General features: G+C 44.4%; 1 protein-coding gene across 3 annotated transcripts in view; it reads left to right on the forward strand.

Annotated features, from left to right (window-relative positions):
- The first annotated feature begins 3,136 nt into the window (after positions 1–3,136).
- The window catches only part of PREX1 (phosphatidylinositol-3,4,5-trisphosphate dependent Rac exchange factor 1), a 220,400-nt gene continuing 208,128 nt past the window's right edge, over positions 3,137–15,408 (forward strand). For 2 of the 3 annotated variants that reach the window (XM_034786896.1, XM_034786897.1), the window contains exon 1: positions 3,137–3,549. In XM_034786896.1, the coding sequence (XP_034642787.1) occupies positions 3,397–3,549 (153 nt within the window). In that variant the 5' untranslated portion in view covers positions 3,137–3,396. The remainder of the gene's footprint in view (positions 3,550–15,408) is intronic. The other variant, XM_034786895.1, reaches the window with a different exon arrangement.

Below are 15,408 nucleotides of genomic sequence, written 5' to 3' on the forward strand. Positions count from 1 at the left end.
ACAGGAAAATAAATAAATAAATGTAGCAGTGACTTTGAGACAGAAACATAAGGTTAAATTAAATCAAACTTGAAGGAAAGAGCAATTAACTTGAGGGTCTTATCAGATCCGTTCTACGGTGCTTGCTCTACACCTCCACATTCAGGCCTGCAGTGCAGCTGTTCTCCCATCTCCCACTGTGCTCTTCTTGACAATGGCTCAGACCTGCATTGCAGTGTTACAGTACTTCCGTTGCTCTCCCATCTCCCCTACTGCTCTTCTCTCAGACCGCCTGCCTATAGAGTTATAGGAGCTCTACATCTTTCTTCCCACACTGAGCACTGACACTTGGGGGCGATGCACTTCAGAAAAGCCTGGTCTCTTAATATTACAATTATGGAGGCAGATTGTGGTGTCGCAGTGTATCAAGACATAAAACGTGTCTGTCTGTCTGCCTGCCTATAGACATTCTAAAGCAGGTTGGCAAAATCCTGACAAAACATTTTTGGTAGAAAATGTTTTGTGGAAACAGTTCTTTTTCAGTGGTCTTCTGGTGGACGCCAGTCAGAGTTCCGTAGAACCTGACTGGTTTCTTGCCAGCTTGCCTACCTGGTTTCTTGGCAGCCCGCTGAGCCAGGAACCTTTCATTTGGGAGCTGGCACTTCCAAGGCTTTCACCGCTGCCAAACACTTAAGAGCAGTCATGAAACTGACCAGATTGTTGTTAACTTGATAATGAGAGTCTCCACAGTTTCATGGCTGCTATTCAGTGGTGGGCTGTGGTGAAAACATCAAGGGTCATGTCAGTTCCAGTCAGTAGCTGCCACAGCTTCCAGGGTCCCTGGCTCCACTGCAGGCCACCAGGAGGGCAGCTGAGGGGTCCAAGGGAGCTCAAAATCCCCAAAGCTGCACCCCTACCCTGCTGCTGTTCAGAAACTGCATGTCCAAAATGAAATATTGTAGGATTTCAGTGTTGCAAACATTTTTGAGTTTTTGGCCTTTTGTTAGGATTCAGGATGAAAAATATGTCTGAATACGTGAATATTTTCACAGAATTAAAATTCAGTTTTCTGGCTAACTCTAATGCACACTCTGGGCTCCATTTTCTGTTGCACCAGAGCACTGCTCGTACACCTGAGGAAGAGCATGGGACACTCATAACTTTTTGCCACTTTTCTGCCTCCCCCAATCCCAGGACAGCCATGTGTCAGATTGGCTGCTGGAACAAGTTGCAGGGCTGCTCCAACTTACACCAGGAATAAAGGCCCCTGTAGGAGCCATTACACGTGCCCAGGATTACCAAAGTACAGAAGGACTCTAGACAAACCTCCTCCACCTTCTGGGACAGCCCCTATGGTGGTGGACTATGAGCAGGTGGTGTAGTCCTCAGGGCTCACTTTACTTTGCTTGGGGATTTGCTTTGCTGTTAGCGCAGCCTTAAATCCACTTGTGGCACCATGATGGCACAAGGGGGCTTACAGCATTTAAGGATCTGGCCTTCTGTTGCGTGCACTTGTGCATGTGTGTGTTTGATATTAAACTAAAACAAATGTTTTCATACTGTGCAGGCAACCTCTCAAACCAACATATCCCCCCTATTCCCCCTGAACAATCCCTACCTCCTTAAAATGGACATTGTCATCCAGCTAGGAATGAAAACATCCTAGATCTCTCAGTTATACCAGAAATCTGCAGCCAACTTCAACTGTGTCTTTATTGAATAGATTTGTTTATTTCATGTAATATGATATGGACCCTAAAGCAACCTCAGGATGACAAGGTGTATCTTTCATTGGCATCATTTTTTTGCTTCTAAACAGAAAATGTTCCTAAAGGTTTGACTAAAGGAGCTCTAGAAAGAACAAAAGCTTACTGTTAAAATTAAGAAGGTAATGACCATTTTGGTTGGCTTGTAGATAAGCTAGATGGATCCTAAATATGTATCTAATAAGTTTTCCTCCATTCTTCTGGTGGTAATATAAATAAAATCATAAATAATAAGTCATAATTAATTATTAATAGCTCACATTAACATTTCTTCATTCTTTCATAATTTTTCCCTGGAGATGTTAAAATATTTTTAAAAGGGAAATAAATATGTATTAACACTGGCAGCCTGGAGACTGCAGGGCTGTTACGCTGCTTTGTTATGGTTCAATAGCCATTTGAGACATTGAATCAACACAACTCCCTTAAAGTCAATGGGAACGATGCCAATTTGCACCCGCTCAGGGTCTGTCCCATTTGTGTGTGCTATGACTTGAGTCACCTGCCCAGTTCCACTCTGCACATACACTTACCTGACCAACTGTTTTTTCTAAAGCGTCACGTTTTGTTTGGTTCACATTAAGAAAGTATTTTCCCTGTGTACTGTGCTCTGCGATGGGAAAAGTGTGTGACCAAACCACAAACACGTCAAACGTCACAATTTTAAATGGATCATCTCTCCATGTGTGTATGTTTGTATATATGTGTATCTGTTTGCATATAGATATGGGAACGGGGTAGTTGTGTCTATCAGTGTGTCAGCTCAGCGTCATCTCTTTTCAAGCATGTGTATGTGGCCGTGTACGCCAAGTGCTGCCTTTTGTATTTATGTGTTTGTGTATGTGTGTATTTGCTTGTCTGTGTGTATTTTTGTTGTAATCTGTGTGTATGCATATATTTATCCCTTTCTTCATATTTGTGTGCCTCTCGGTGTGTATATTTCTTTGTGTGTGTTTTTATCTCGGTGTGTGTTTGTCTGTACAGATTTCTTTGTGTGTGTGTAGCGTGTGTGTATATTTTTCTGAGTGCGCACACATTCCTTTACCTATGTGTATTTCTCTGTGTAGCTGCGTGTGTGTGTCCGTGTATTTGTGTGTATTTCTCTGTTTGCGTGTTTATTTCGCTGTAGGTCTCTGTGGATATACTGGCTAGTCTGTGTGTGTGTTTCGCTCCATGTGTATCTATGGGGACACTGACTGTCTGTGGCTCTAGTTGTGTGTATTTCAGTCTCTCTGTGTGTGTCTGTCTCCCTCTCCCTGCACTTGTACCACTGGCTGCGCCTTGCCCTCTCTCTCCCCCCTCCTGCTTGCAGCCCTCGCCTCGGGAGCCGGGCTCAGGCCCCCTCCCTCTCCCCCGCCCGCCTCCTTCCCTCCCTCCCTCGGCGCTGGGGCTTCCCTTTCCCCGCTCCATTCAGTGCTGGCCGCGCCGCGCGCTGCTGCCGCTGTCCCCGCCATGTCCCGGAGCCGAGCTCCCCCGGGCAGCCGGACTTTGTAGCCGGACGGAGCGCTCCCTTCCCGGGGCGGCTCCACTGGAGGCTCCGTGCCCAGCAGCGCCAGGCACCGCACGGGGATGGAGGGAGCCTGAGCCGGCCACGGAGCAGGAAGAGCAGGCGGCACCAGCGCTCGCAGCCGGCTAGGGAAGCGACAGCACCATGGAAGCGCAGCCAGCGCGGGGCCCCACGGCCCCGGACCCCTCCGGCTGCCCTAAGGACTCGGACCGCCAGCTGCGCCTCCGCCTCTGCGTCCTCGTAGAGATCCTGAGCACGGAGCGGGACTATGTGGGCACCCTGCGCTTCCTGCAGTCGGTGAGTGCTGGGGTGCAGGGCGCGGGGGGGGGGCGGTCTCCAATGGGCACCGGCGGGGGGTAGCTGGAGCGCACGGCGCGTCCAGCCTGGGGGTCCCCAAGGCACCGGCGCGGGGCAGCTGGGAGGACACAGTAAGTTTCAAGCTGGGGTCTGCCATGGGGCACGTGGGTGGGCGCCTCCTATGCAGCCCTGCTGTGCGGTGCCCACGAGGTAGGCGCTCTCCCCCGGGGGGCAGCGAGTGGGTCCCAGGGACAGGGGGGCACTTGGCGCAAGTGCGCCCAGTGGTCGCTGCAGCTTTGCCGGTGTGGTTTTTACAGGATGCCTATCGTGATAGTTACGCAGAGGCGTGTTCACAATACTTGAGCGGGTTGTGCAGTTAAGTGTGTGTGTTGGGGCAGAGGTTTGGGGGGACACGAGTGTGTGTGTGTGTGTGGTTCATGTGCTTGTTGGGGGCGGCGAGGTGTGTGTGTGTGTGGTGGGGGCGTGTGTGTGTGGTGGGGGCGGCGGTGGGGGGGGGAGGAGTGTGTGTGGGGGTGGGGGGTGGGCGTGTGTGGTGGGGGGAAGGCATGCGAGCGCTTTGGAAAGAGCATTGCTAGTAGAAGCAGAATTTGATTTAAACTAAGAAAACCCTTTAATGCAAAGTGATCTAAATGCCTCCCTCTGTAGCCCCGAGTCACAGTCCCAGTGAACTCTGCTCTCCTGCCCGGAGTAGAGCGGGAAGGGGATTCATGTCTGGTGTCTTGTATGATAATGACGGGGACCTGTAAAAAAATGAGTCGCGTCCCTTTCTGGGGAGGTTCGCTTTTGCTTTAGTTTCGCTGTTGTTGAGAAGTGACTGTCTATTACACCCAGATAGAAACTCTCCCCCTCGTTGCCTGTTTTTGACTTTAACGCTAAACATAAGTATGGGATTGGGTCAGGGTGTGTCTGTCCATGCGGGGACAATTACACCATTCCCCTGAAATTATCCTCGGACAAGTTCAGAAGTAAAAACTCCCATTTCCTTCTTTCTGAGTGTAGAAGTGGACTTGGAATTCATCAGCATGCCACCACACTCCTGTGTAACTTTGTTAAAAGGCTTAATCGTTCATGTAAATAACCAGAGGAGCCTGCACTAAAAGTCACTAGATAACGGATGTAATTAAAAGAGAGAGAGAGAGAGAGACTAAATACACTGATTGCAGTAGCTCAAGATGCAAAGCTGGAGGAGGAATCCCTGAAGAGACCTCTAACAGATTGGAGAGGGCTGAAATTTTCTTTCTGGTGGATTGCTAGCCAGGTCTTCAATTCTGGACTCATCTAACTGGCTTATACCCTGAACCCTTTCTCAGTTGTCCTTTCTGGCAGGTTTGTCTGTTGGTTTTTTTTTTTTTTTTATTAGTTTGGCTGAAGGGTTTTTCAGCATCTCCTAAGTGGCAAATTGCCTAACATAAAAGATAAATGAAAAGACTGTGGTTGCTTTATGAGCTGGGACCTACTTAAATCCTCCTTTTCTCTCACAAATGGTTGAACACAGGAAGAGTCTGTACATTTTGAAAGCTCCCAAATACATTCAGTTTGATTAATTCAAAAACACAATTCTATTTCAGTTTGACAGGCTTCTCTAAAATGCTACAAGTTGCAAAACGGCCCCCAGCCCCAGACATAACAAAACAAAAAACTCAGAGGAAAAACTCCTCTGTCCTAAGTACTGAATTTGCAATTTTGTCATCTGCAGGCTGGAATGTCAGTCACTGGCAAGATCCCGCTGAGTGTATTTTAGCTTCAGCATCTACAGTTCAATGCCTGTTCAGTCTCATTAGTGGGATTTTCATTTATTTCAAAAAGTAGCAAATTTATTTATTGTCATTTGTTTTCAAGACAGCAGTAGCGATTACTATGCCTTATGTAATGGAAGGGGGAAAACATTGACAGAGGCATTTTATTCCATTTCCACATTTCAGAACAGAGCAGCAGGCAGTCTCTGTCTTTCACCATCATTCTGTGCTGCACTGGCTGCTGCTGGTTGTTGATTGGCTTGGGTATTATCTTGGGAGGTTTGGTTGTTACAATATAATCTTACCCCACTGAAAAGTTTGAGTTGCAGTAATGATATTTGAATCCAGGCCTGGAGGATGGATTAGATGACCTAACAGGTCTTTTCCACTTGTAGGTCCTGATTCAGGAAAGCACTTAAGCATGTGCTTAACTTTAAGCATGTGTTTAAGTGCTTAAGTTCTGTCCCTAATAAGAATGATTTTCTGAGTTATGGGCCTAGTTTTTATGGGTCAGATTCTGCCCTGGCTACTCCCTACGCAGCCCCCTACAAATATTTGAATGGCATGAGCACCTATAAGGGAGAAGAATTATGTAGTGTGGAGCATGAGGGTAAAACTAGGAGTAATGGGGTGAAACATTAAGATGATGATTAGGAATGAATATCCTATTAGCCTGTGGAATATCCTCTCCAGGGAAGTTGTAGAAGTTCCATGACTTGGTACTTTCAATACTTGACTGCACAAAGCACTAAAAAATGAGAGCTGTAATATTTTGGTCTAATTCTGGTTGTGGGGCTTGGAGTGGAGGTGAGTGGGCAGTGTTTAGTGGCCTGTGATATGCAAGAGGTCAGACTAGATGATCTGATGTTCCTTTCTGAGCTTAATCTCTGTGACTGTGACTCTAGTGCAGGGAACAATCTGCACTGGTTCCCAGGGGATGGAGGAGTGACCCATTTGGTCTTTTCCATCTTTAACATCTAGGATAATACGCTCTGTGGAGCCAATGGGATTGCATGGGGTTGTAGGGCAAGGATTTTGCCCTATGGCTCTATTAAAAACAAGAGATGACCCTGTGCTCCCAAGTACAAATGCCTTTATTCCTTTTTCCTTTTTTTTCTCTTGGTTCTTTGATAGTATTGCTTAAGAACTGCTACTTCCCACCTGTCGGTCTGATCCTCCACTGCCCGGCACTGTGTGTGACCAGTCATTTACCCCTGTGTAAAGTGAGCATAAACTGCTGCCATTCTGAGGGACATACCCAGTTAACATTCAAGTATTGTTGAGGAACATGTTAGGCTTCACTGGATGCTGTGAATTTTATTGTCATCAAGTGGATTTCTATATGCATTAGAAGTTATTGGCCCAATTGGAGCAAAAGTCTGTGCAGTATTCTCACTGTGCAAACCCACAGAAACTCATTTTCCTTGTCTGAGGCCAACTTGTTCCCGTCAGTGCTTAACAGGAGAGACACAAGGGCCGGGGGAGCACAGTTTTCTTGGTTACTATCATTAAATATGAATTTGATAAATACAAGAGGGCTAAATCCTGCCATCTTTATTCAGGCAAAATTATCAGTGGGAGTTTTTCCTAAATAAGGACAACACAGATGGGCCTAGAAGGAAGTTAGGCAGAGGGAGTCTGTGCCCCCTGTTAAACATTCACCATTCAAGCCCTAGTTCTCATTTAGTATTCTCTATAAACAATGTTTTAAAAAGCAAACAACACAATTCTATGGGTTTATTCACAGTGTTGACATAGCCATCTACCAGCAACCTCCTTGTCTTCCCTGGTAATGTAAAGGAATCTCATGGGTATTTGATGTTATGGATTTGCCAATAAATCAAAGTAACTAAGAGCATTTTTATCTCTTTTAGAAAGACTTGTATGTGGTCATGTAGCAGTAAGGGAAAGAATTTTTGGTTTTTTTGGTGCTTAGAGACCTTTCCCCCCTAAGCTAGGTGGGGGTCCCTATACACACAGAGGCCCAGCCTTTATTTGCTTTGTATAAAAGATTCTATGGCCATTATTTTGCTTCCATGGCTCAGTCAAGTGGATATCAAGGAAGTTATAGAATGGAGCGGCTTTTAGGTTCCCAACAAAAACGGTGACAGTCACCATGGAAAACTGTTGGATTTTTTTCTCCTGGGGAATAAGAAGATGTACTTGAAAGGGGCATTTGATCTAAGGTGTCAAGCCTCAACTATTTATGTATCTAAATAAAATATATTTCATTTTAAAAGTAACTAACCCAAAATAATCATATACGTGAAATGCCAATGTTCTGTGTTATTGATAATACTTTAGAATCTAAAATTATTCAATCTGGCAAGATATAAAATATTTAATGAATTTTTCACCAATTAGCCGTTGGTTAACTTTTTGCATTTCATTGAGTTTTGGACAATGAAAAGAGTCTCCAGCCAGTTTTGTCCCTGTCTTGTCTTGTTTCTGGAACTCCTGTAGAAGGTAGCATTATGTTATGTTTCAGAATCCTGGACGGGGAGATTTATATAAAACCAACAACTTATCATCACATTTTTTTCAAGTTCTCACAAAAATGCTCCTATTCACTTTAATTGCAGGAATTTTATTTTAACAAAATCTAGAATTTCAACCTATCCTAAATCAATAGCACCCCTTGAATGTCCTTTTAACTATCCTTCTGAGCCTGCAAAGCCTATAATTTCCTTAAACTTAGGGCTACCACCCTGAATAAAAAGTCAAAGTTTTCTTTTGGGCTGTCCCCCACCATTGAACTATGGCTACGGATTTGATCATGAATGTGGATGTGTATTGTACCACCTTTCTTATCTGCCTATCTGCTCCATACTCCTAAGCAGGCATGGTACTGCAATGTACAAGAATCCTGCTATGTAAGGCTACATCTGCACTACAAGCTAGAGGTGTGATTCCCAGTTCACCTAGACAGATTTGTGCTAGCGCTCACCAGGGCTAGCTAGCATACTGAAAGTAGTAGTGTAGCTGGATAGCCTGGGCAGTGGTAGCAGCAGCAACAATACACGCTGCATGCATACCCAAGGAGTTCAGGCAGGTTTGTACTCAGTAGAGCTAGTCCCATGCTGCTTCTGCTCATGCCAGTGCAGCTACAGTGCTATTTTTAGTGTGCTAGCTCCGAGTAGAGCTAGCATGATTATGTCTACATGAGCTGGGAATCACATTAGTTCATAGTGTAGACATAGCCATAGCGTAAAGCATTAGACGATCAGGACCCTACTCTGCAAATACCTACACACATGAGTAACTTAACTTTACTCACACTAGTATAAGTTTATTAAAGCCATTTGTGGTATAGATGGGACCAAAAGTTTCCATCAACAACTCTTTAAACCATCAGTGAGGCATTTGAGAGGGAGAAAGTGAAAATCTGAGGATGCCAATGTAGTTAAAGGAATATTGATCAAACAGGAGATAAAATGGAAAACATGTCAAAGGCTAATGGAACTTTACTGAAAGTTGCCGGTGGCATAAGATGGGCTTCAGAGAGAGAGTTTTATCCTTGGTGTCTGCTGAGATCGTAAACCATAAGAATTTTCAGAGTCTCCAGAACCTAAAAAGATTCAATTAATTCGTTCCCTCACTGCTGCCTGATTTAACTTTCTTCACTGTGATTTGGAAAGGCTTCTCTAGGTCCTGTGCTCTGTGTGACAAAATAAAAAGCTGTGATCAAAGGTTTATGTGAAAATCCAATGATAATCTCAATCCAGTGCCCAGCTGGGTACACTCCAAACCCACCTTCTCAGTTGGTACTATGGCAGGCTTGCTGGTATTCCCATCAGAGAGGCCAAGAATGGAATAGATCATTGAGACTGGGCTATTGTCTTTGAGGCTGAGGCATGTTGGCTGGGCACTGCTATTGCTCATAGAATCATGGGACTGGAAGGAACCTCGAGAGGTCATCTAGTCCAGTCCTCTGCACTCATGGGCAGGATTAAGTATTATCTAGACCATCCCTGACAAATGTTTGTCTAACCTGCTCTTAAAAATCTCCAATGATGGAGATTCCACAACCTCCCTAGGCAAGTTATTCCAGTGCTTAACCATCCTGACAGGAAGTTTTTCCTAATGTCCAACCTAAACCTCCCTTGCTGCAATTTAAGTCCCTTGCTTCTTGTCCTATCCTCAGAGGTTAAGAAGAACAATTTTTCTCCCTCCTCCTTGTAAAAACAACCTTTTATGTACTTGAAAACTGTGATCAGTCTTTTCTTTTCCAGACTAAATAAACCCATTTTTTTCAATCTTCCTTCATAGGTCATGTTTTCTAGCCCTTTAATAATGTTTGTTGCTCTTCTCTGGACGTTCTCCAATTTGTCCACATCTTTCCTGTAATGTGGCACCCAGAACTGGACACAATATTCCAGTTGAGACCTAAGCAGCACGAAATAGAGCAAAAGAATTACTTCTCATGTCTTGCTTACAACACTCCTGCTAATACATCCCAGAATGATGTTCACTTTTTTTGCAACAGTGTTACACTGTTGACTGATATGCAGCTTGTGATCCACTGTGATCCCCAGATCCCTTTCTGCTGTACTCCATCATAGGCAGTCATTTCCCATTTTGTATGTGTGCAACTGATTGTTCATGCTGTACCTAGTCTGTGCATAAAGAGAAGTCTTCATTCGCCAGCATTGTCCATCTTACAGCAGCACTAAAATTCACTACCAAATTCAAAGAAAACAAGAAAGCTGTGTTTGTTAGAGTTCTGTATATTCATTTCCAAAAATCCCTAATCAAAGCTGCAGCATTGCAATTATGAAGGGCCAGATATTTGGTAAGGGAGACCTGAAAGCCATCTTAGAAACACATTTGCAATTCCATCCATGCATGCTCATTTACTATGACTCCAAGAGCAAACCAAATATTGGTGCCCACAAATAGTTAGATAGAAATCGTTATTTACGTGTTCATTCGGCCAGTTTGCCAGTGTAAACATCTGATCTGCATGTGGAACTGTCGTAACTGCATGAACCCCATCTCCCACTGCAAATGTTATGTAGGTAACCTATTGTACTATACACATTTCTGTACACACCTTGGACTTCACTAAACATTGAGCCCTCACTTATGCTTGTAGCTAGCACAATTGTGCCTGAAATCAGGAAATTGCAAGGATATATGGCTAAGTTGTGCCCAGCTTGTATGAAAATCAGGCTCAAGATTTCACCTTTGTAAAGTCAAATCACTAACTTGTAACATTTGACAGAATATATTTTCTGGTCACTATGAGCAACTGTTGTGTGTATTGTGGTGGCATGAGAATAATTTTTAAGTTAGACTGTCCCTATCTAAGGCAGGTTTCATGTAGGGTAAGTATTTGCACCTGACCTATTTTTAGATCAAAGTATTATACAATCTTTTTTGATAGAATCTAGACGTCTTTCTCCATCTTATCATTTGTGTAAATGTGATATGTTAGGACACATGCCATCGCATAAATTAGCCCACATTCTACAGACTCAACATATTTTTGTTCTGTACCCTGTAGGATTTTCTGTTATTTGCTTTGCGTTGTAATCAATCTGGTATCTCTGAATTCTGCACTCCACCCATCTCAAGAGGTAACAGGCAGAGGTGTTTTTCATATTTTCACCAGCTTGTTTGCATTCAGGATCAGTGCTTTGGGGTTCAGAGTCAAGAAAACACATTTGTCTCAGAGGTGTGGTATGGTTTCCTGTCCTGCCCTGTTCTACGCCTGTTTCAGGTTCAGTAGATGCAGATAAGCTCTGCCTGCAGGAAGGCGTACCCTGTGGTTTAGGTAACTGTTGTTTCTTTGCTCTAAGGCAGCTGAAGGGAGTGGGGAAAGGAACTCACTGGGAAAAGATCTAAATTAGCATTGCTGTCCTCTGGTTTCTGGGGATCAGCGCCACGTGCCTATGTATTGCTACAGTGTATGTGAGAGGCACTCAGATTTATTTGTTTTCCTTTTGAAAATCATTACCATTCTCAATGTTGCTAACTCTTACAATTTTTTTTTTTTGAGTCTCATATTCAGCATTGTTTTTAAAGCTCCAGCTCATGGAGTTGTATAAATACATGGGAATCTCTGCTTTCATTTAAAAAAAAAAAAAAGTTTCTAGCCCTCCAGGTTCTGGAGAAGAGCTTGAAAATGTGAAGCAATAGCCCTCTTCCAGAAGGCAAAAGAAAAAACTCCCAATGTATTATTCTTTTTTAAATCCCATGATTTTTTTTAGGGGCCTGACTCATGGTGCTTGAACGTTTGGGGTTGGCAATACTTCATTCTGTTAGTTAAAGAGATTTCCCTTCTCAGAAGAGTCCTCCCTTCCAGTCTGGATAAGTTCCCAGCAAAACTGACTGTTAAGGACTAGGGCTTAAAATGCTACAGTGGTGCCACTGTAGTGGTTCAGTGTAGACACTGTAGACAGTATAATCCACTTTCCTGAAAGGCGGTAGCTAGGTTGATGGAAGAATTCTTCCATCGATTTAGCATTGTCTACACAAGAACTTAGGTCAGCTCAGTGATGCCACTTGGGGTGTGGATTTTTCACCCCCTCTGACTGATGCAGTTAAACCAACAGATAGAGAATGAGGGAGAGATTCAGGGCTGGTCTATACTGAAAACTTGGGGCGTGAGAAATCCACATCTTTGACAGGCATAGCTGTGTAGATCTAGCCCCCGGTGTAGACAATGCTAGTTACCACCTCTCGGGGAGGTGGATTAACTACAGCAATGGGAGAATCCCTCCTGTTGCTGTAGGTAGCACTGCAGCTGTGCTGCTGTAGTGTTTTTAGAGGTAAATCCTCAAATCACTCTGGGTACTGTAGGCAGTGGCTGAGCCATTGGAGGCCGTCTGTATTTTCCACTGCAGAAAGCAACCGGAATGTAGGGAATGAAACAAAAGCAATTAAAAACAGACAAGCCAACCCACCCCAGTGCCAACACCTGTTTCTTCTTCAGTCAGTATCTCAGCTGATATAAATCAGGGTCGCTCAGTTGAAGTCCGTGGAGCTCCACTAGTTTTCTCCTGCTGAGGCGCTGGCTCATAATGTCCTAGCAGCAATGAAAGGGTTATTAGGAAAAAAGGATAGGATAAAACATTCCCCTTACCTCTCCCTCTCCCCTCTCCTTCCTGCTGAATTGATGTACCAAGGATAAAAGAGGTGTACTTCTGAAGTGTGCACTAGCATGTCTGAAAGGGAGGAGAAAGAGAATGGAAGGGATTAGCTTTTTCCCATGGTATCTTCATGCCTTTCAGATGTTTCCAGTGCCTCCTATGGAACTCATCTTTTGTAGTTCAGAGCATGGTACTCCAGAGGCTGAATCATGTTGATGTTAATGACACTGAGGTCTCTATGTGTCATGGAGCTGAGAGATCCCTACAATTTTTACTTGTTTCGATGTGCCAATAAGTGGCTTCCTCTCACCCTCCTTCTATAGCATAGCTTGGAAGGCAACAGCGTATAGTCTAAAGGAGGGGTAGTCCTTTTTTTTTTTGTCAAGACTCAAATTTCTTGGTCAAGGTATAGACAAAGGGCAGACTCCAGAGAAACATTTTCCACACAGCAATAGCAATAATGATAATAGGTAAATAAGTAAAAAGATTTTGCGGTCCGTTCAAAAGCATCTGGGTCCAGATTTGGCCCGCAGTCTGCCTACTGAGTGCCCCTGGTCTAAAGGGTTAGAACAGGAGATTGTGAACCAGGAATCCAGGGTTCTTTTTTTGATTCTGCTAATGACTTGATCTGAGATCTTGGTAAGTGTTTCTCCGTCTGCAAAATGGGGTGAATAATACCTACCTTGCGGGGTGCTGTGAGACTTTGTTAATTAAGATGTGTAAAGGTGCTGCAGATGTCTTGGATGAAGGGAGTTGTGTAATTACTATGTATTATTATTGCTTTCTAATAAAGTCTCCTTTACGGCATAGACATGATGGATAGAATAGCAGAGCCCCGCCTACCGCAGAGCCTAGATTTGACTAGATACATCCTACCCTGTTTACTACAATCTGCCCAGAAGTGATCTCAGACTGCTCAGCTCATGACATTGGGGACTGCGGATTGGTCCAAAAGGAGCCAAAAAGTCAGCCAAAGGGACATTTAAACTGTGATTATATTTGTATGTGGGATGGGGGTTATTTCACAGAATGCAGCTTGGAAAACTCTCTTTTTTTTATTTGCTGTTATAAACAGTAGATGGCACATGGATGGAGCCCTAAAATCTCACTCAGGGTCTGATTTGTAGGAGCATTAAGCACCCAGAACTCCAGTTGAAGGCAAGATGAACTATAAGTGCTCAGGTTTCAGAGTAGCAGCCGTGTTAGTCTGTATCCGCAAAAAGAACAGGAGTACTTGTGGCACCTTAGAGACTTAACAAATTTATGCTCTAATAAATTTGTTAGTCTCTAAGGTGCCACAAGTACTCCTGTTCTTTTTATAGGTGCTCAGCACCTCTGAAGAGCAGGCCATCACCTCTTAATCTGAGTGACCAAACAGAGCAGACCCTGCCCTTGAGATGCCATCTCAAGTGTGATGTAAGGGGGTGTGCCCAGCTCACCCTGCCCTACCACACCTTCCTGCATGAACAGGACTCAAGGAAAGAGAACTGGAACCCCTAATTCTACTGAGCTGCATATAGCCCATGGGACCGTTGCATGCTAAAAACACCCCTGAACTAATTGTTGTGTACAGTCCATTTGTCACCAGTTCACTACCAGATATGCCAATTTGGTGGGGATTAACCTGTCATTTCTCTTGTTCTCCTTGGTTCATTCCAGCCCAATGCACTCCTGACCCTTGTTGTGGTTTATCTCAACCCCACTGTCCTTGTGCTCGCCACCTCCACAGATCAAGGTGTCTAAGCTGAATATAGTTCTGCTATGTGCCTGAAGACCATTATTTATCCCTCCCCTGAATTGCAGTAACCAGCAATCTGCCCTTTTGCCATTCAATCCTTCCCCTCACTACAAGGATGCCAGTGGTTTGATCATGTGTCATTATAAGGGGGCAGGGAGCAGAGAATAGTTCTATGGTTTCCCCGCCACTCTGGTGCCTGTGCAACTAATCTCCTTTGCAGAAGCAGCACAGCAGCTGGGTGAGTGCAAGTGTGGGGCAGAGACCCTGGGCTCTGACAGGAAAGGACATGTGGATAGAAAAATAAAACAAACCACTAATAGTGAAGATGCTTCTGGCTTCCTTCCCTGGCACATGATTTGAGTGAACACCTCTGCCTATATGGCTGAAGGCAGGGAACATCCAATTCCTGGCTTCGCATGATGGGAAACTGTTGTTATCCATTAAGAATATTTTGCTTTCTATAGATAACGAGAGGGATCACATTTTTCCTATGCTTTCAAATGGGCTTATTATTCTTCATCTCCTGCCCTAAACTGGTTACGGTTGCTGTGTTGCATGAGCAGAGGTGATGCATATTGGGTGGGCTATGTGATCCTGTAATTTTTATATATATCATAGCAAATCAGTCATGTTTTTAAAAGGCCTACTCTATTTTTGTGGGCACAGATTTTGCACCTACAATTTTAAGACAGTTTATTGCTTGTGCCAGTGCTAGCATTGTAGATGTGTGAGTGTCTGATTTGCAGCAGCATTCTAGTACTTAGACATACAGGGTGAGATTCTGTGTTGTGCTGCTAGGCACAACATAGATCTCACAGCCTAGGGGGAAGGGGATAAGGCAACTTTAAGCCACTTCTGTTCTCTCCTGATCCAGAGGCTGAAGGGACCCTGGTGTAACTTAGTCTGGGGGTTGTCCATATTACAGCAGCCTCCTGGGTCTGCCCTATGGGCTATCACCCAGTGCAGAATGTGTGCAGCACTATGGGGCTGTAGCCCCGCCCCAGCACACCTCCTGTACCAGGGCTTGCAGAGGGGTCGTCAGAGGAACCCACAGGGCCTGTGACGGAGGAATTGTCCCCTGACTTTTAAGGCCTTTTTCTGCTTCCATCTGGCATGAAGGGGCCAGAGTGGGGAGGAAGATTTCACCCTGAAATGGGAGAATTTGCAGCCACAGTTAAATGTAGTCAGAAAAGCACATCTGCAAAAGTTGGGTTCCCTTTTCAAGGTCGTCTCCTTAAACTGTACTTGTCTTTGTCTCACCTGCCCTCAG

This window comes from Trachemys scripta, chromosome 12 (genome assembly GCF_013100865.1).
Source record: "Trachemys scripta elegans isolate TJP31775 chromosome 12, CAS_Tse_1.0, whole genome shotgun sequence".
Lineage (NCBI taxonomy): Eukaryota > Metazoa > Chordata > Testudines > Emydidae > Trachemys > Trachemys scripta.